Here is a 22,274-nt window from a genome sequence, read left to right on the forward strand (position 1 = left end):
ATCCCAAGAAGATTTATAAAAATGTAGTTATGTAATGTTTTTAGAACTGTCTAATGTGTTTGTAGCTATTACTTTTGGTGAAGTAAAATTGGTACAGTTAAATAACAGAACACAGCTGTCTTCATAGTCATGTATGTGTTTGACTGACTTTGCTCATGTTATATTAAAAATTCAAATTATACAGTATGTACTGAAGCATCCTAGAGTTTAGTGAGAACAAAATAGTATTAATAATATCAATAATAGAACAAGCAAGTGAGCTCTGCAGCCATTAGTTTGTTTTTCTCTGATATCAAAACAAGTTAATGTCTGAAATTTCTGTGAAGTGAAAAAAAGACTGTGTATAGCGTCCTTATTTTCTTGCATTTCAATGTGCTTTTCGTTCCTAGACGGACTATTTTGGTATCGCTGGAACCATTTACTGCTTGCTTTTTGGGAATTACATGAAAGTCAAGAATGAAAATGGACTCTGGAAAATCAATGCAGTTTATAAAAGGTCAGTGAAACGTTGTACCATTTGTCTTTAAAAACGTCAACAAAAACGGCCTTGTAACAAAACATTGTGCAATCTGTTTTGTCTCCATAACTTTAATATTCAGTTCTGGTTATTCATTCATGAGTAGCAGATTGCTGTTCAATTGAGCATAGAAAACTGAGGCTTCGAACTGTTACTAAGTTTCATTCTGTTGTCTTGAATTTGATTCCCCATCTCCATTTGTTTTCTACCTCCTGGTGTGACAGTTAATGTAGAGGATTTTTGAATTATTTTATTTAATTTTGTTAACTGGAGTAGAACACTGGTCTGCACAAACAAGAAAATATACAATGTTATGTAGTCCAATCTTGCCTTCATTCTTACTCGGAGCTAAACCTCTGCTCTGACTCGGCCATACTCTAGCTCAAAGTCCTCAATTGGCTTTTGGCTAAGAGGTATCCCATCATGCAACAGGCCCATTCCCCAGATCTCGTTTGCTGCTCGTTACACTCAGACGTGGTCTTGCTTTTGGCCGTGGCTAAGTATACTTTTTTCCTAAATTTTTAGCTATTTGTTACTCAAAAAAAGCTATACTGTGTGCGTCTCTCTTGCTGATTGTGTGGCCTTTTCGTTGGCAGTTTTTTGGTATCCTGTTCGCTCCCTTTCTTCCCACGAGCTAGGCCCGTTTCAGTTAGAGAACCTAGTCCTCCCCATTGTTTCCATGTGGACTTTTTGTTTTGTACCTCCTGTATACTTGGTAGCTTATTTAGTGTTTTGTCATGTCTGGTAGGGGTGTTATCCTGCCTTTGTTTCCCCGGGCTAGGCCTGTTTAATTTAGAGTACCTAGTCCTCCCTGTAGTTTTTGTTCCCGTCGGTTACTAGGCCTTTTTTAGTTAGAGGCTCTAGTTTTCTGCACGGGGTTTAGTTAGGTCTATTGTGTGTACGTGTTGGTTTGTACTTGTCCCTGTGTGTGTACTCCTTTATTCAGCATGTCTAAGGATTCTAAGGAACACAGGCCTTTGGGCTTTAAAAAGTGTGTTGAATGCAACAACAAAATGTCTTTGACTGATGGGCACTCAGTGTGCGTGTACTGCTTGGGGGCTATTCACATCTAAGAGTCCTGCTTGTTTTGTCATTCCTTCAGTCCCCGCATGCTACAGGAGAGGAAGAACAAGCTCATTCTGAAAGGACTGCTTAAACACTCTGAGGAAGACTTGGTTAAGTCTTCCAGTGCCATACCCTCTCCAGCTAAAAAGGGCAAAAAGGCTGCTAAGAAGCGCTCTCCGGCTCCATCTATTTCTTCGGAGTCGCCAGAGAAAGTTGCTAGAACAGCTTCTCCTTCTTCGGCTCCATTGGCTTCGGTGCCGACAGAAGGTAGTGTATTGAGTAAGTCTGTATCGGCTCCCAGCCTTTCGGAGCCGGTCACGGATTTTTTTGTTCGGAGCCGGTCTCCAGTTGTTCGACCGGGTTCTCCTTCACATAAGTCTCCCTCTGTAGGGAGATCCAGATCTCCAGCTATATCCTCCAGGTCCTCGAGGACCCTTTCCGATGACGTTGATAGAGTAGTGAAGAAACTGCTTCAGTCATTGATGCTGGCCAAATTGATTTCGGCTCCGAACCAGTCGGCTCTGGAGTCCACGGCCCCTTCATCGTTGTTTGTTCTTCCTCTTAGCCTTTCTCGGCCTTCGGAGCCAGAGTTGTCTATTCCGTCGGGTGCTGTTAGGTTGGTTCCCGTAGCTTCGCCTGGCCTCTCGGTTCCGATTTCCGCTCCATCCATGGGATCGAGAGTCCACAGTTCCCCAGTCGGACCCGAGGGGGAGGGTTGATCTTCATCGGTTTGGAGCTTTTCTCTTGGTGCTTCCTCTCTGTGCTTTGGCTCGGGTGATCTTGGACCTGACATCTGCTTCGGACCTCATCTCCTAGGTGCCGAGGGCTACTATCGTATCATGTACGGTTAGTCGGCCTTCGGCACCGGGGGGGGATCAGCCTTCGAGGTTATGAAGAGCGTGCTGGCCAGGTCATCAGCTGCATCCTACGGCACTGATACTCTGCCCCCTCTGGCACTGGTGTCAGTTTCAGATTGCCCTCTATCCCTGGACAGTGGAGACCCAAAGCCTCAGGAAACCTCCATGAGTAGTCCCCAGCTTTCTGACGTCTCCCCAGAGTTTTTGCCTGAGGAGCCCATCAGAAAGAGATTGTGCAAGAGGAAACACGTCGACTCCATGGATGAGTCTCTGACGTCGGACACTGACCTCGAGGAGTCAGAGGGGTTCCCCAAGTAGTCTTCTGAAGATCTCTTTTTCAGATATCCTTGAGATCTTGAAGCAGAGAGGTGGCTGGCCCTCCAAATCCCTTTCTGATGAGGAGTCTGTGTTCCTGAAGGCTTTTGGGTCTCAACCTTCCGCCTCTTGGGTCTCTTCCCCCTTTCGATGAGCTACTAGATCTCTGTCGAAAGGTGTGGGAAACTCCTGACACTGTGGAAACCCGTCCCTAGGAGACCCAATAACTTTTTGTCTGCTCTCACAGACAGGGAATATCTGACAAAAGGTGTTCCAGTAGATGCCATGGTGGTGGCAGCAGCCACCAAGAAGGAACTTGCTGAAACTTCATCTACCGTCCATCCACCTAACAAGGAGTCCCGGACCATGGACAGATATGGGAAGCATGTCTTTACCTCAGCAGCCTTTACTCTGCGGTCGCTGAACTACTTGATGCATTTTACAAGGCTCCAGAGAGATCTCCTAAAAGAGCTAGGAGACTCTCTACAGGGTAACGTTTCTGATGCCATGGCCCAGAAGGTCAGTGCACAGATGTCTACCCTAAATTCCCTTACCAACTCCTCCATGAGGCTGATCTCCTTACTCAGCCGATGGAGCAAGCAGGGCAGTGGGTTCCGGAGTCTCTCTTAGGAGACACTCCTGAATGCGCCTGTGTAATTTCGCGGAGGCCTTCAAGTCTACGTTCACTAATGTCCCATTTGACGGTTCATCATTATTCGGAACCAAGGTAAAGGACACTCACTAGGTGCGAGCAGGAAGGAAAAACCCGTCTGCTGTGGGAGTCTGTTTTTCCATGCCTTCTAGACCTTACCCCAAGGGCCAGAAGGGTGTGAAAATGTGGTTCAGGAAGTCGCAGAGGTTTTTTTCAGGACGCACAAAGTGATTCCTTCTCCAGAGGCAGGGGAGGGGGTGGAAATTCAGGTAGATGCCGCTCTAGAGGCAAAGGAGGCCCGTGTAACCAGGGGGACTGTGATTCCTTTCACGGTTCTCCCTACCAGCACTCCTGAAGGGAGGACCCAACTGTACGTCTCTGGAGCTGGTCGAGGGTTACATTTCTTTATTCCCAGAAGCCTGGTAAAACATCACCCAAGACGAGTAGGTATTAAAGATAATTTCCAGAGGTTATTGTATTCCCTTCTCTTCTCCTCCCCCACCAACCAAGAGAATTCCAGACATTCCACCCAGTCACAGGAATTCCGCAACTTTAGAAATAAAAAAGTTGCTTTCAAAGAAAGCCATCCAGCCTGTCCCCACAGACCAAGTAGGATTAGGGACTTACTCCAGATTCTTTTTGGTGCCGAAAAGAACAGGGGACCTGAGACCTATCTTGGATCTCAGCCGATTGAACCTACATGTACAAAAGTCCAAGTTACGCATGGTCACCTTACAGTCAATACTCCCTCTGTTAGGGAAAGATGTGTGGATGTGCTCCATCGACCTCAAAGATGCTTACTACCATATCAAGATGGACAGGGCATCGAGAAGTCATCTACACTTCCGGCTGGGAGACAGTCATTTTCAGTTTCGCGCTCTGCCCTTTCGTCTCACCACAGCCCCCAGGGTGTTCACCAAATGCATGGCAGTGGTAACGACTCAATTGAGACATCAGGGATTCCAAGTGTTTCCGTACTTGGATGACTGGCTCCTTTCTACCACCACCAGGCATCTACTGTTACAGACCAGGGACGCCACCATTACACTGTGCCAAAGGTTAGGAATTGCTCTAAATTGGGAAAAATCTGCCTTGTTGCCCTCGCAGCGTGTCACTTTTATCAGCGCCGAACTAGATACGGTGCTCATGAGGGCCTTCTACCAGGAGAGAGAATTCATGCTCTACAACAGCAGGTCTGTGCTTTACTACCATCGAGGAAGGTCAAGGCAAAAGTGGTCCTCAAGTTATTAGGGACCAGGGCTACCACGATCGTGCTAGTTCCCCTTGCCAGACTACACGAGGGTTCTTCAGTGGCTGCTTTTCGACTAGTGGTCACTACATTATCTTAAACTCTCCCATTCTATTCTGATTATGAACACATGCAAGCAGAATCTATGCTGGTGGCTTCAGGCCAGCAATCTCAACGTGGGCAAGCCTTTTGTCCCGTATTCTCCAGTAGCACGGTGACCATGGATGCCTTCCAGATCGGGGGGGGGGGGGGGGGCATTATCTCTGCAGGACAGTCCAAGGCACGTGGCAGGATCACGACCCATTTGCATATCAATGTCTTGGAGATGAGAGCAGTGCTGTTAGAGCTGCAAGCACTTCAAAGCTTTCTCTCTCTAGGGATAATTGCAATCCACTCAGAGAACATGTAAGTGGTATGGTATCTGAACAAGCAGGGAGAAACTAAATCATACCCCCTTTGCAGAGAGGCACTTCGAGTTTGGCAGTGGGCGGTGTCTTCCCAACGCTTTCTAGTTGCAATGCATATAGCAGGGAAGTCCAGCGTGATTGCTGACAGGCTGAGCAGAGCTATCCTAATGCCTCACGAGTAGTCTCTGAACAAATATGTTGCGGAGAAGATATTCCGCAGATGGGGTCAGTCTTGCTGTGATCTATTTGCCAGCCCCCCTCAATGCCAAATGCAGTGGCTACTTCACCCTTATCCCCCTGGAGGGGGACACACCCAGGGGCGCTCTGGTTCACGATTGGCCCTCCAGTCTTCTCTATGCCTTTCCACCATTTCCTCTGATGACAAAGGTCATTCAGAAAACACAGTCTTTGGGAAGCAAAATGATCCTAATTGCCCCACACTGGCCTTGTCAGATTTATTTTTCCTTCTTTCAACCCTATCTAATGGACGATCCCTGGATTCTGGATCCAGATCTGCTCACTCGTATGTCAGGACAGTTCCATTCCTCTATCCAGACCTTCAAGTTGACAGCTTGGCTGCTCCAGTTCCGTCCCTAGTCAGGCTTCATGATTTTTCCATGGAAGTGGTCCACATTCTGTCATCTTCCCATAAGCCTTCTACCAGGAAGATTTATTCCAGTAAGTGGAAGAGATTCTCCATTTGGGCCCATGAAAGATGTATTGATCCTTATACAGTGCCTATTTCGGCAATATTAGAATTTTTCTCAACTGTTCAGTCAGGGGTCAGCTGCAGCAACCATTAAAGCGTAACTGGCAGCGATTTCTACCTTTCACTTTGCTAATGAGCCCAACCTTATGGCTCATAGGCTTTGTAGGGCCTTTCTGAAAGGGGCAATGTTACTCTGACCTCCAGTCTTTGATCCAGTAATGCCATGGGACCTCAATTTTGTATTACAGAAGCTCACCTCGTCTCCCTTTGAGGCCGCAGTTATGTGTGACATTAAATTCTTGTCATGGAAGACAGTATTCTTGGTAGCCATAACTTCAGCTAGGCGGGTCGATTAAGCCACCTTATTTGGTGTTTCAGAAAGATAGGGTCTCCTTAAGAACCAATCCTTCCTTTATTCCAAAGGTTACTTCTGTTAATATCAACCAATCCATTGAGTTGCCTGTGTTTTTTCCTGAATTCTCTAACAAGGCAGAATTTGTTTCATCAGCTAGACGTTCATAGACAATTGCGTTTCTATTTACATAGGACAAAAGATTTCAGGAGATCAGATCAACTGTCTTGTTTTCAGACACTAGACTTGGGGTTCCTGTTTCTCGCTGGATTTCCAGTTGCATCTGCTTTATTTATGCTTCCAATGGCAAAGAATTACCTTTTAAAGTGAAGGCTCATTCTACACAATCTATGGCTACCTCAACTGCATTTCAGGCTAGGATGCCTGGATGTTATTTGTGCTGCATCAACATGGGCTTCGCCTCATACTTTTATTAGTCACTACAAATTAGATCTGGTCTCTAGAGGCAGATCTTCCTTTGGTTCCACAGTGCTCAAGAGTATTTTTCACTGAGCCACCCAAGGTGAAGGTGCTAGGGATGCTGTCCCAAGAGTAAGAATGAAGGCGAGATTGGACTACATAACATCAAGACGTTATGTACTTACCATAACATTCGATGTAGGTAGTCCATCTCGCCTTACATTCTTACTAACCCCCCCCTCTTTGAGGACTGGAGGTATAGTCTCTAGGTGTCAGTAGTCCTTTCTGTTGGGGTGGTTCTTCTCAGTGTGTGTGTGTGTGTGTGTGCGCTTGCAGCAAACAAGATCTAGGGAATGGGCCTGTTGCATGATGGGATACCTTTTAGCCACAAGCCAATTGAAGACTTTGAGCTTGAGTATGCCTGAGTCGGAGCCGAGGTTCAGCTCCAAACCCAAGGGTAAGAATGTAAGGCGAGATGGACTATATACATTGAACGTTATGGTGAGTACATAACTACTTCTTCACAGTTAAATATTAAAAACATCAATAAGCAGTCAGTGGCACAATGGGTAGTGTTGCCACCTCACATAAAGAAGTTCTCTAATTGGTTCTTGGCTCTGGTTCTTTCTGTTATGAGTGTGGGTGTCCTCCATATATTGAAGTGGGTGTTCTACGGATGCTTCAGTATCCTCCCACATTCTAAAGACCTACACCAGGTGAACTGTGGACTCTAAATTGTTCAAAGGTATGAACGTGTGCTTGTGAGGTAAAAGACCTGGGAACCTATTTCTGTCCAAACCCACCCCCCCCCCTTTGCCATGAAACCTCTGATAGTGCTGGCTGTCGGCAGGGTTACTGTAGGAGTCAAGTGCAGGTTGTAAGCAAGTATATGTATAATACAATGCAGTTAAGAAAAAGCTCTGTGAATAGTACAATTAAATGGATAAAAGAGTATGGTGAGGGGGAAGAAGTAGTTTCAAGGAGAAGACTGAGTGAAGAGCTTTGAGGAAGTAAGACTGAAATGATATAGTTATGGAAATGGACATGAGGGGTGTAGGTATTTGCTCATGTTATAGGCTAAGCCTATGAACTGATAATAAGCTGGTCACTGTAGTCCAGGGTTTGAGTCCCTAAGCCTTTGTTTACACTATGTAATTCTGAGCACCTGTCTAAACCAGACAGTGCTCCAGGGCACCTGGGAAATTGGGTAAGGCTCCCCAGTGTTCTTCTGGATTGCATGCATAATAATTAAATATGAAAAGCATTGAGCTGCCTTTTGTCCAGTTTTGTGAGGTTTCAGCCAGTAACTAGTAGTTTATTGGTCGTTTTGGGCCAGTTTCTAGCTTTTTCCAGCCCCCTGGTATAAAACTTTCAGCTTGTACCTACTCAGCACAGACTCCACGTGGGCCAGCAGAGTAATCCAGGCTGCAGAGAGCTGAATAAGCGACTTTTCTTGATACTAAGTATATTTTTTGTTGCTTTCCACATCTGAATACCTAGCAACTGTATTTCGCCTGCCTTTCTGTTACATTGAAGCTGTTTTTACTGCATTTAACTTAATATTGCACTTGGAATCCTTGTTTGTTACTATTTGACTGTATTTGTAGCAAATTCTTCTGTGTAAGCTGTAGTAGCTGATTCATAGCATTTATAAGTGTTTGCTGTACCTGTTTCTGCCTGTTTTGTGAAAAAAAAAGAAAAAAGAAAAAATATCTCTTGTTTTTCCTGCTTTACTAGTTTAGTCCAGTTTCAGAGTTGCTGATTCCTGGGCTTTGGTTGTAGTTCCTGTGTACTGTTTCCTTGCCTTATTTGGGGAAGGGAAGCTACCTTGCTTTCCTGCTTTACTAGTTTAGTCCAGTTTCAGAGTTGCTGATTCCTGGGCTTTGGTTGTAGTTCCTGTGTACTGTTTCCTTGCCTTATTTGGGGAAGGAAGCTACCTTGCTTACCAGTGGGAGTGGGAAGCATTGAGCTGCCTTTGTCCAGTTTTGTGAGGTTTCAGCCAGTAACTAGTAGTTTATTGGTCGCTTTGGGCCAGTTTCTAGCTTTTCCAGCCCCTGGTATAAAAGCAGCTAAACGCGTTAAGCGCAATTTAGAGCGATTTAGCGGAGCTGCCACTGTTGCACACTAGGGCAGTGCCGGTTAAGCAGGTTTAAACTATTCGGCTACCTAAAGTCCACTCTTCAAATTTTCCCTTAAAACTACCTTCCTCGAACTATACTACTGATCAAATCAGCGTATCCTATAACTAAAAGATCAACTCTACTTGACTCCAAGTAGACTATTCTCTATCTATTAAACCTAGCACTTGCTCCTACAGTACTTATTACCTTGATACGGCACTCTTGTCATAGATAGTACCCCAAAAGGCAACCCCCATTTCTCGGTCACCCACGTCCCCGGAATCTTTTTAAAGTTTTTCGTCTACCCTTCTAGCATGTCGAGGGATCAGTTGCTAGTGTCCTCTCCTGCTCAGCTGGTGAACCTGGGAATATTGAGGCAATGTTTCAATTGCCTCATGTACACAGACAACCCTTTCCTCCTCCCACAAAACACAAATACATGCGAGATGCAACTATACGGCCAAACTGGAGGCTGAGCTCTCTCAACATAGGACTGGCAAGACCAGTCAGGAGGAGAAGGTTACCACACACACTATAGACCCAGTCTCACATAGTACCATTACAACCTCAAATCATACACATAAACACACAAAGACATACTCGGAGGCTCTGATCAAAAATCTACCAAAACAGCAGAGGCCACCAAAGCAGACACCCAAACAACCACCACCTCAGAACACAACACCCGCAACACATAGACCTCACAGTCAGAGTGTCAAACAGTCACAGCCCTTAAGGCCAAACACAATGCCAGACACACTAGTCATTGGTGACTCCATAGTCAGACACACTGATGTCCCGCTCACCAGACTGAGTAAGGAGAAGGTCACAGTAAGCTGCCTGTCGGGCGCTAGAATCCGCCACATAACGGAAGCACTCAGGTCTCTCAACAGCAGGTACAAATATGACTCAGTCATTGTCCACGCTGGTGTAAACGACCTGAGACGTACCTCCTTGGACTACATGAAAAGAGACATTGAGGAGCTCTCTGATTATGTAGCCCAGGCAGGTATGACCCTGACCTTGAGCAGTATCCTACCTTCACCAAGAATGATGCCACAATACAGAGATAAGATGATCAGCTTTAACAATTGGCTTAAACACTGGTGTCATTCAAAGGGGATCCAGTATCTGTCTGCCTGGGATGACATGCTGGACAAGCCACGCTGCCTCGCAAGGGACGGCTTGCACCTGTCACCCCTGGGATTCCGGATATTGGCAAAGGCTCTTGCCACCCCATAGTGCCTTTTTAGGCAAGGCTCAAATTCTAAACCTACCACCCTAGAACACAAAAAAGTAAAAAAACTAAGGGTAATGCTGCTCAATGCCAGAAGTCTAAATCTCAAAATGCACGCACTCGAGGCCCTTCTCAGTATGGAGAACATCGATGTCTGTGCTGTGACAGAAACCTGGTTCAAGGCTCCTGACAGCACCCCAGCGCTATCAGGTTTTACCTCATATCATGCGTTCCGGCCCCAAAATCCGGACAATACCAAGAAAGGGGGGGGTATCCATATTCATCAAGGACACCCACACCTCAAGACTGGTGGCAACGCACGATGCATCGGAGACCATCCAGGTGCAATTAACCATAGGCAAGACTGCTCTGCAAATTGTAGCATGTTACAGGCCACCCTCACAAACTCAGGAAACTCACATGGCCTTCCTGAAAACACTAGAGGGGATAAATGTATCACCAAACACCATCATACTAGGTGACTTCAATTACCCTAATATAGACTGGGAACACTACTCAAGCCCAAACACCCTAGCCCAAAAGTTCCTGGAATTCATAAACTCAAATGCCATGGAACAACTAGTCACCATCCCCACAAGAGGAGATAACATACTTGATCTCATCATCACGAACATGGGAGCACAATGTTCAACACCGAAGTATACCCCTCACTCGTGAGATCAGATCACAAACTAATCTCGCTGGAGGTCCTCATCCCACCCCACCTGAAATAAAAAGACCACAGTAAAGAACTTCTCAAAAGCCGACTTCACACTTCTAGAGACTAGTGTGGTCTCCTTTCAGGCCCCCGAGCCGGCGGAAAACAATACTCACGCCGCTGAATCACTTACAAACGCCTTCTACCAGCACCTGCAGGACTGCATGGATAAGGCAATCCCAAGCAAAACAAAGACTCTTTGTACCAAAGGCAAGCGTCCAGTCTGGTGGACCCCAGCCATAAACAAACTCTACAACAAAAGGAGGAAGCTACTACAAGATAGAGCAAAATCCTTAAAAGGTAAGACACCCTTGATCACTATAAGTAAAAAACTAAGAGCTCTCATAAAATCATCCAAAGCAAATTTCGAGAGAAAAATAGCTAAAGACTCAAAAGACAATCATAAGGCCTTCTTTAGCTATGTTAGAAACCTAGGAGGAAACTCCCAGATATGCTCAGAACTAGTTCAAAATGATGTGAAGATTACTGATCCTACAGACATTGCCAACATACTGGCTGACAGGTTCAGTGCAAACTTCTCCCCTCCCCAAAGGAGAGATATCTATACCAAATGAGTGCAGCCCCCAAACATCTCCAGCGCCCAAGTGAGAACTGCTCTCTCCAAAGCAAAAACACAGCATCCATGGGACCCGATGGTGTCCCCGGCTGTGTGCTCCACGAACTCAATGAGGAATTAAACCCACAGCTAGGACAGCTGTTTAATCAAAGTCTTACCTCTGGATACGCACCCAGGAGTGGCGCACTGCAACTGTGGTCCCACTTCACAAAGGCGGTGCCTCCACAGACCCTGGAAATTACCGGCCCATTAGCTTGACAAGCCTTATCTGCAAAGCCATGGAGAGGATCATAATGGACCTCATAAATAAAGACATAGGGAATTTGCAGACTTTGGATCCAACCCAGTTTGGCTTTGTCAAAGGCAGATCATGCCTTTTAAACTTGGTTGACTTTTTCGAAAAGTCACCAAAGCCATTGATGAGGGAAAGGCAGTCCATACAGCCTACCTCGATCTGGCTAAGGCCTTCGATACAATACCCCACTCGGGTATCATTGAAAAACTCATCAGCTTAAATGTTAACCCATACATCACAAGATGGGTTGCAAACTGGCTGAGTGACAGAACCCACAGGGTCAGAGTTGCTGGCGCCATGTCAGACTCAAAGCCTGTCACAAGTGGTGTCCCACAGGGCTCAGTCCTGGGCCCACTCTTGTTTGGCATCTACTTTTCCAAGTACAAGCAAACACAGGAGGGTTATGGCTGACAAAGTTTGCAGATGACTGCAAACTGGGCGCCATAGTAGAAAACACATCTGACACAGATATCCTTCAGAAGGGTCTCACAGAAACGGATAACTGGTGCCAGAGCCACGGCCTAAAGTTAAATGCCAAAAATGCATAGTCATACCCTTCGGGAAAAACAAGGTTACCCCTAGCTACCAAATAGGTGGCAATCCACTGAGCACAGAAGAAGTTATCAGGGACCTGGGGACCCAGGTTGATAGTAGTCTGTCATTCGACACCCATGTAGCTAAAGTAGTTAGGAAGTCCTTCTACATTGCCCACCTTATCATGAAGGGATTCTCATCTAGATCAAAGGAGGTCATAGTCTCCCTTTACTCATCACTCATCAGACCAATGATTGAGTACAATGCCCCATTCGGAATGTATCTGACCCGACACTTGCAGCAGCTGGAGAGGCCACAAAAGTTCCTCACCAAAAGGATAAAGGGTCTCAAAAATCTGTCCTATGCTGCCCGACTGAAAGAACTCCAGCTCTATTCAGTCGCCACCGCTTGCTCAGAGGTGACCTTTGCCTAACATACAAGGCCATGTCAAACCCAGATTTGATGAATATGCTTCACCTCAAAAAATCTAGATCCATCAGAGCCACAAGGGCGGGAGACTTAAACCTCGACACGGCTATTAATAGGACGTGCTGGAGGGATAGATTCATCACCCAAAGACTCCCTATGCTGTGGAACAAAATCCCGGTACATGTGAGGCAGAGCACCTCGCTGGCCTTGTTCAAGAGAAATGTTGACCAATGGATGGGAGATCGCAAATATACCCCAGGAATTACCTCAGTGTCACTGCTCGACAGAGGCACAGCAAAATAATGGGTATAGTTCCCCATACTAAAGGGGTGGCGTAAGCCACAAAACAATAGGCTAGGCTTATAAATGCCCTCGGGCAGATAGCCTAGTATGAACCTATGAACCTATTATAACTGCAAATCCTGGCCACCCCTGGCGACTGCATATAATAGTGCACAGTCTGGTATGAAGTCCCCTAATTTAACAGCCCTTTCCAATTTTTTTTCTCTTTAATGCATACATAAGTTTTCAAACTGACTGCAAGATACAACTATTAAGCGAGTTAGCGTTTTCCCCAACTGTTTAGGAGGAGGGTGGCAGAGTAGTAGTCTGTTATACAAACAGGAGTTAAAAAAAAACCTTGAGTTCCTACTTGCACAAAGGTTGGGATCATATACTTGAAATAATACAGCTCTGCAACACTTTTCAAGTATTTCAAATGCATCCAGAGCTTTTCAGACTAAGATAAAAATATTTTCCTGATTTACTGCACTTGTACTTGAAAAATTAGTTGTTCAGTAGTAGTTTGTTTTATCTGCACTTCAGAGTAATTTTGCTGTGCTATTACATTAAGAAATTCCAAGATCATTCATCTTGTGGCAGAAGGTGTTTACCTGGTCTCACTGAGTTTGGAAGCACTCAACATGTGGTCATTTACTGGCTAGAGGGCATGAGTCACTTTTCTAGTTTTTTTCTCTGCTGTAAATCGGGCAAATTTGCATGGAGCTGCCCACCGAACAGCATCTGCTAGTAGTGCCCTGTATAGCAGCAAACACCTATACAAATATTTCCCTATAAAGTTAGGATTAGATCCCAAACCTTTTAAACAGCATGGCATTGCACAGATTTAAGCTTAGTTCAGCTAGCTTGCGCATCAACTAGCACTACCATATCCTAGCACTATATAACATCTTGCTCTTAACCCCATAAACTACCCTAGGAGACCCATCTTAAAACCCAGTCTTTTATCTGAAACAGCCCACATGATTGTTGAAAATTGCATAGCCTTGTTTTCCATTCCTAATGTCTCTCTGGACAGTTTGGTATAGTTGGGCTTCCTAACATAATGTAGCAATTATCTCATGTTCTCAGACAACCAGTTGATCATTAAAGAAAGTAACACAGTATGCGAGAGATTTAAATAAACATCTTCTTTGGAGGCAAAAAAATCATACAAACGAGGCTGTCAATCATGCCAATGCTACATTCTTCACACACAGTCAGATTCTTATGCAGAGGTGCTTAAAAGAAACTTTCCCAATTTTGAAAGACCTCCAAAGCCACCTAACAGCAATCACTAAAACACACACAAAAAATCTTGTATAAGCCTACACTCTGGTTCCCCAAAGACAAAGCCCATAAGGCAAGCATATAGTTTATATGATACTCTTCTCATTGGGGACTCCATTGTGCAACACACACATGACCCAATCGCCAGGTTAGACAAGGAGAAGATCAGTTAGTTGCCTATCTGGAACCAAGATCAGCAATATCACACACACTTAAGTCACTGCACCCCAGGTACCAGTATGACTCTTAGTCCATGTGGGTGTAAATGACATGAGACATACCTCACTGGACTGTATGAAAAGAGAGAGAGAATGGATTTTTCAGAATGTGTCCCAGAAAGGTGTGAGCCTTGCATTGAACAGCATAAACAGCATTCTACCTTCACCAAGGATGATGTCACAGTACAAACATAAAATGATTCATTTTAATAACTGGCATAATTTATGGTATCACTCCAGAGGTATCCAATATTTGTCAACATGGAAGGCCATAGTCAACAGACCATATTGCTTTGCCAAGGATATTGCACTTTAACCCCCCCCGAGCTTCTGGATGTTGGCTAAAATGTTATCCACCCCCTTAGAGCTTTTTTTAGCCAATACCAAATAAAACAAAACTACCAACATATTGAAAGCCTCCAAGCAACTTTATAGTGTTACTGCTCAATGCTAGGAACCTAAACAAAACACTCTACAGCCTTCAAGCCCTCCTCACCCTGGAAAATGTAAACATCTGTGTCATGACCGACAGCCATAAAAAATACTCCAGCAGTGCAAGACCACAGTGCCTTCCACACATTTAGACCAACAGCAGCACTGACTGAGGCTAAAGGTGGAGGTGTATTGATCAACATTAGCAACAAACATACCTCGAGACTAGTTAAACAGAATAATACCATTGAGTTCGTCCATGTGCAAGTTACCAGGTCTGTGGTTAATAATCAAACAGACTAACCATCATGTGGCACATCATCAAAAGCAAACCATTGAAGGTCCATTCCTCAAATGTGCAGTTCATCGAACCTGTGATTCAGGGAAAGTAACTAGTTGTCCAACACTTCCCTGTTTCACTTTTCCACACTGTAGTGCGATCCTGGAGTTGGTATATATAGTTAGGGGAGGTGGGGAGCTTGAAATACTGCTATTTCTGAGATGGGGAAGTGTTCGCCAACTAGTTACTTTCCCTATCTCACAGGTTCGATGAAGTCCACATTCAAGGAATGGACGTTCGAATTTTTGCTTTTGGTGATGTGCCATTTGATGGTTATTCCATTCAAAGTTACCATAAATAAGGCCCCTCACCATATCGTGGCTAGTTAAAGGTCACTATCTATGTCCCTAGAGTCTCACGTCTCTTACCTAAACCTACTAGAGATGCTCGCCATCCAACCAAGTACCCTACTCATGGGTGACTTTAGCTACCCTTCTGTAGATTGGGAAACGTACACTGCCTCAAATTCACAGGCACAGTGCTTCTTGGACTGTATTAACACAAACACCCTAGAACAGAAAGTGCACGGTCCAACCAGAGTGTCAAACGTACTAGATCTGGTATTGTTCAACATGGAAGAGTGTTGAACCCCCGTGTCACATCCTCACTAGTGAGGTAGGATCACAAAGCTGTCGTCTTTGAAGTAAAAAATAAACACAAAAACCCATCAAGAGTTAGAAACTGTTCTAAGGCAAACTACATCCTATTAAGTGACAGGTTATTAAAATTCAAGGCTTCCCCTAACATCAGGACCACAGCTACCTATGCAGAATTAATTCCCGATACAAGCTTGTAAATGGCTGTATAGAGGCTACCTTACCTACCCAAAGTAATCCCAAAGCAAACACTAAAAACAAACTCCACTGGTGGAATCATCACCTAAACAGGATATATAAAAAAATTTTAAAACTTATCGCCAGAATCAGGAAGAGCAATTCCTTTAAAGACAAGTGCTCTGGTATACAACTAAACATGAAAATAAGAGGCCTAATTAAATCCAACAAGACAAACTAGGAGGAGAGGATAGCCTTGCAGGCTAGGGACAGTCACATGATCTTCAGCTGTGTCCAGAATCTTAAATACACAGCATTGTGCTGAACTGGTGGTGAAACAGTACCACCTTCACCGATCAGGGAGACCTAGCAAATCTACTGGCTGATGAATTCAATTCAAACTTCATCCCCCATCTCCTTCAGGTGAAATCCCTTCCAACATACTTGCCCCCCCACAAGTATTAGTAGCGACCAGGCACTGGCAGCATTCACTACAGCCAAGAACACCAGTTCTATGAGTCCCAACAACATTCCTGGTTGCCTCTTGAACAGTCTAAAACACAACCTATCAGGACTCGCTCTTCAACTACAGCCTTGAAACAGGCTACATTCCAAGCGAATAGATGACCACAACAGTCATTCCCTTCCACAAGGGTGGACCAACAACCAACCCAGGGAGCTACAGCCGCATCAGTCTAGCAAGCATATTATGCAAAACCATAGAACAAACCAATTATCATGGAAATAATAAAATAAGGACATTGGCAAACTACAGATACTGGAGCCATCCCAATTTGGCAAAAGGGAAGATTGTGCCTATTTAACATGGTGGACTTCTTTGAGATGGTCTTTTAGGCAATGGATGGGAGTAAAACAATGCATAACTGTGTATCTTGACCTGGCCAAGGCAATTCAATACAATACCCCACTCAGGCATTGTTGACAAGTTCTCTGAACTAGGCATAAATCCCTATGTAACTCATTGGATTGCCCGTGGGCTCACAGGACCCAAGAAGTGAGAATCAGTGAGTTCACCTGCGGCAAGATAGTGGTCAACAGCAGAGTGCCCCAGAGGTCTGTGCTGAGCTTGCTGCTGTTTGGCATCAACTTCTCAGAAGTCAAGGCTAATGTTTAAGGCCTCTGGCTCACCAAGTTCACAGATGACTGTAAATTAGGAACACTCCCCCCCCCCCAAGACATCAGCATCTTGCAAAAGTATTTAACATAGACAAATGTCTGGTACCAAATCCATAACTTAAAACCCCAAAAATGCATTAAAATACCCATTGAGAAACTCTACCCATGTTAATTACTATGTTAATAAAGCACCCCAATGTTTGACCTAGTAGTAAGGGATCTGAGAACATATGTAAACTGCATTCTGACCTTTGACCAATAAGTAGCTGAGATAGTAAGAAAATTATTCTATATTGCCCAACTTATAAGTGTATGACATCCAGGTCCAAGGAAGGTGTAGTATCACTCTACTCTGCCCTTTATCAGACCTGTCATTGAGTACAATACCCTCTTTGGCTTGTGCAGTTGGAACTCCCATGAAGGTTTTTCACTGGGAGAATTTAGAGCACGAAAACTCTCTACTACACTGATCTCTTAAGGGCACTGTCACTGTACTCAGTCTCCTGTAGGCTGCTGTGAGGGCATCTTTGCCTGGATTACAGGACTTCCTTAGACCCAGCCCTCATGGATCTACTCCATATGTGCAAAACAAACAGAACCAGAAATCCTTGATCCAGGGATCTGAACTTCACTTTTGACATAAACAAAATATGTTGGAGAGAGAGATGTGTCCCAAAGGATCCCCGGCTCTATAGAATAGGCTCCCATCCATGTAAAACAATATTCTTCCCTGACCCTATTCAAATGGAACCTTTACAGCTGGATGTGAAGTCATAAATTTACCCCAGTACTGGCCCCCATTTCTCATATGGACAGAGGCTGTCAATAAGCGTATTATCCTAACTTAACACTCCCACTACAAATCCCTTGGTTACCTCCATTCTACCATTGCCCCTCCCCGCTATATAGATGTCAGGGATATTGTAGATCCAAATGGGTTTGGGGTGTGCGGTTAGGCATGTAAGGGCTTTAGTAGTCGTCAGCCTAGTAGCCTACGAAACTATGAATTAAGGTAGTGTGATAAGACATTTTGGCAATCGTGAACAAGTAGAGTAATAGACTTAATATCCTTCGTATAGTAGTTTGGTATTTTAGGTGCTCAGGCAAGGAACAATCTGCTTATAGCTGCTGTTCACACACATTTTATGATAACATTTACTCTGATACATACTGTATTCATTTCTCAGAAGAGTGATTACAAGTGGTACCTCGTGCTGTAGAAAGGCTTAAAGGGTGAAAAATGAAATCTAGCTTGGCAGCTCCTTTCTCTGTATTGTGTTTGAGGGGAGAGAAAAAAAAATACACATCCCAAAAACCTTCTCCGCCACCAGCTTGAGTCCTCATTTGAAAAGCCTGAAGAAAGTATAGGCCTTCCTCAAGGCATTTTAGTCAGCAGGTCTTGTTTAAATGTCTCGGCAATAAATGTTTTTGATAAAGCATTTACTGGCAATTCCTTCTTGGGCCCAACCTCCTATAAGCCTCTCCCTTTGTTGGCAAAACAGTGCCCTTTGGGAAATCTTGCCTGGATTTTCTTTCTTTCTTTCTACATTGACATGATCTGATGTGATGTGGAAAGGCAGAGCTACAGAAAACCATATAACTGGTGAAAAAAAAAGTGTCCAGTTCCAAGGAATGAGACAAAAAGTTACTGAAACCGTCTTTTATTAGTACATCTGGTTAAGCGCTTTCATCTATCCTCCATAGACTTCATCAGAACCTGATTCTGATGAAGTCTGTGGAGGATAGATGAAAGCGCTTAACCAGATGTACTAATAAAAGACTGGAAAAAAGCAATCCTGTCTCCCAAAGGTAGCTCCAAAAGAGAAAGAACAAAATCAGGATAAAGAAGTAGGAGTCAAACCACCACGAATAAAATCGAGTTCTTTAATGTGAAAGTAGAGATAAGCGCTTTCGCGTGCAGCCAAAAAGCACGCTTCTTCAGATCTATCAAATAGAATTTTTAAAAGTCTTTTTATACAGAGTTATTTAATTAAAACAATCAGTCAATTAATTAAAATCAATCAATTTGTTAATTCATTATTCCATCTAAATTATTCAGTAGGAAATACATACTAAAGCTTGTTTAAAGGCTAGCATTTTTACTAATGCTATTTACTGGGGGAATATATATATTATCCCAATTAAAAAATCTTATAACAAGAGCTAATGTGTGGGATGTGTATCTGTATATAATAATATAAACTGAATATATATATATATATATATATATATATATATATATGTATAAAATGTATGAACTCATCAAAAATCCTTTCAAAGTTAGTGTATCACATAATTATCAGATAGTATAAAACCATCAAACCATAAATACATTTTTTGATGAGTTCATACATTTTATACATATTTTATATATATATATATATATATATATATATATATATATATATATTCAGCATATATTCAGTTTATATTATATACAGATACACATCCCACACATTAGCTCTTGTTATAAGATTTAGTATGTATTTCCTACTGAATAATTTAGATGGAATAATGAATTAACAAATTGTTTAATTGCTTTTAATTAATTGACTGTTTTAATTAAATAACTCTGTATAAAAAGACTTTTAAAAATTCTATTTGATAGATCTGAAGAAGCGTGCTTTTTGGCTGCACGCAAAAGCGCTTATCTCTACTTTCACATTAAAGAACTGGATTTTATTTGTGGTGGTTTGACTCCTACTTCTTTATACTAATAAAAGACAGTTTCAGTAACTTTTTGTCTCATTCCTTGGAACCGGACACTTTTTTTTCACCAGTTATATCGTATTCATTGACTGGAAACTGTTGGGTTGACTGGTGCTATTACTTTCTTAGAGCTACAGAAAAAGTGCTATTCATTTCACTGTCAGAGAGGGAAGACTGACTTGTTGGCTGAAATGCTGTTGAAGATTTGAAGATGATTTTCATAGAATGAGGTAGTGTGAGATTCTATAGAATATTTTTAGTTGGTAGTGTTTTATTGATACTATTGTCAGTATGCTTGGCTAATGAGAAATTAGGGTCCAAAATACCTAGATACTTCTGTAACTAGTGGTAGTGGGTTGCCATCTTTATCATTATTATATTTAGAGAGTTTTTGCAGGGTGCCAAATATCATTATATTAGATTTCAGGGGATTAAGAGCATATTTTTTTCACTTAGTGGAATAATTGTGTAAAGCTTGTTCAAGTGTCCTTAAAGGTAGGAAAAACACAAAATGTGGCCTTCCTACAGACACTTCATCAAGGGCAGATAATTCCAACATAATGCTTAGAAGCAGGCCTGGTCAAGGATATCTACACCTGCCTTAAACATTAGAGAACAGAATCTTAATGCTGGGTAAATACCTCATGTTTGGTTTCATCCCAAGAAGAGTGAAGAAAGTTGTAGACTGAAGAATGTTTGAGATGCTGACCTTGCAGATGTTGCTCCCTTTGTTTTATTTTATTTTCAGTTTGATAACCAGGTAAGTGCACTGGCTCCTGTCCTTTTTCAGTCATGACATAGGTACAAATGTACAAAAGCTAATATCTGTAAACAGTACAAAAATCAATAAACCAAGTGCAGAACATTAAATAGGTGCATATAAATATTGCATTAGTTTCAGAGAACGTTTATTGGTTGGTTTGTTGAGCATGTTTCTTAATGATAGGGCCCACTCCCCCAAGTTCCACTGTGTTGCCACAAAGGGGGTAGTGCCGCCGCACACAATCCTTTAGTTTGTGCTTCTACACAATGGTGGCACATGCTCCCTACGCCTGTGGTCCACAGATGCAACACTTAGTGCTCCATCTGAGTGTTACCCAACTGGAGAGCCTGAGCCCGCCCCCCCCCCCCTCCCAGGATGGGTGAGCTGGCAGAGTGCTCATTCCCATGCTCTCTGGCCAGCTCCTACAGCTTACAAGGGAAAACATGTAAATGCATATTGCTGTAAAGCAAAATGATATAAGAAATACAAACCAAGAAATCATTGTACTTATGGAGTTTTAATCAAAAACAATGATATGGATCACAATTACGATGCAAGTCCTCTTTCAAAGGATGCAAGTCCTCTTTCAAAGGTGTGTTCACTAAATTCACATGATCAGTTGTTAACACACAATTTAGAAAAATGAAAGACAAAATGTACTTACCTTAAATACGACAGAATCATTAAACACACTGCCACAGTCACAAAGTCAGTCTGACCTTGATCAGTGAATTTTACCTTTTAATATCCCATACTTGGCTAGCGTTGAACAAACAGCATACTTGACTAGCACATACTTCCTCTAATACTTTCAGGAGGCAGTAATTTCATTTTTCAATCCTTTTATTTCATAAGTCCACTTTAAGTGGTGAATCCTGTTTCAGTAAGTGTCTATTAAGTCGATTCCAAAGATGACAAAAGGCATGTATTTAAAATATTCTTATCAAAGAAAAATATGCAACAACATAAAAGAATGTTACTGATTGCCATGTCCTAATATGCATGCCATGGCAACTCTTTGAATGTTGCAGCAAGAATATTTCATTATAATTCTATTTTCTGTCCCCTCTACCTGTCCACAAGATCTATTCATATTTCATTTGACACTTCGTTATTGCTTTTTTTTTTTCTTTTTAGCAACTATGGTTATCAGATGTACTAATGCTTGTTCATTTCATAGCTCTGTTGACGTGTCACATCCTAGAAACTTTAGTGACTTAAAAATTAATACTGCCTTACAAAGCAATTTTTCTTTTAAGGTTGCAACACCACTTTATATATTTAGCCTCTGGCAGGATCAAAATATGCTAGTGTCCTGTAATCTCATATATCACAGCTCCAGTATGTTCTCTGCCTGTCGGAGGGCATATCCTTTGCACCTTCCTAAAGTATAAAAAAGTTGGTCTAAGCACTTCCAGGCAAATATTCTAAATTTCCAGCCTTTAGTTGCAAAGTTTGGCAACTGGCAAAAATATCCACAAATTTAGAATCTACTTTCTCTTCTGTGTCTTTATCTCAACTTTAAGTTGTCCACTACATTAACTTTGAAATTTGTTCAATGACTTAAATATTTGCTAATTTCTTATTTAAGTGGTCATTCCTAGTCTCCCATTAAGAATGATTGATGTCATTTTTCCCATCAACTCATTTAAACCAAGAGTTCTTGTAGCACTAAACATCCCTTCAAATTACTGCGAACTATTTAAGATGAATAATTTAACTCCAAGCACTCCCATCTGTTGGCATATCCTTATTGCTTGTGGTAACCTTGTCTGTTTCTTTTTCTTTCCAGAGCCTCAAACTCTATTCTCTCAGGATGCCAGTATTTATACGTCTAATTAATAAAACCACATCAGTCCATAATTTGAATGTCCTAATAT

General features: G+C 42.8%; 1 protein-coding gene across 2 annotated transcripts in view; it reads left to right on the top strand.

Moving 5' to 3' along the window:
• BUB1 (BUB1 mitotic checkpoint serine/threonine kinase) overlaps nucleotides 1-22,274 on the top strand; it is a 2,040,509-nt gene that overhangs the window by 1,913,716 nt on the left and 104,519 nt on the right. For both annotated transcript variants that reach the window (XM_044057238.1, XM_044057245.1), the window contains exon 20: nucleotides 390-496. In XM_044057238.1, coding sequence (XP_043913173.1) covers nucleotides 390-496 — 107 coding nt within the window. The remainder of the gene's footprint in view (nucleotides 1-389; nucleotides 497-22,274) is intronic.

The sequence above is a fragment of the Protopterus annectens genome, chromosome 1.part2, assembly GCF_019279795.1.
Source record: "Protopterus annectens isolate FY-2018-M chromosome 1.part2, PAN1.0, whole genome shotgun sequence".
Classification (NCBI taxonomy): domain Eukaryota; kingdom Metazoa; phylum Chordata; order Ceratodontiformes; family Protopteridae; genus Protopterus; species Protopterus annectens.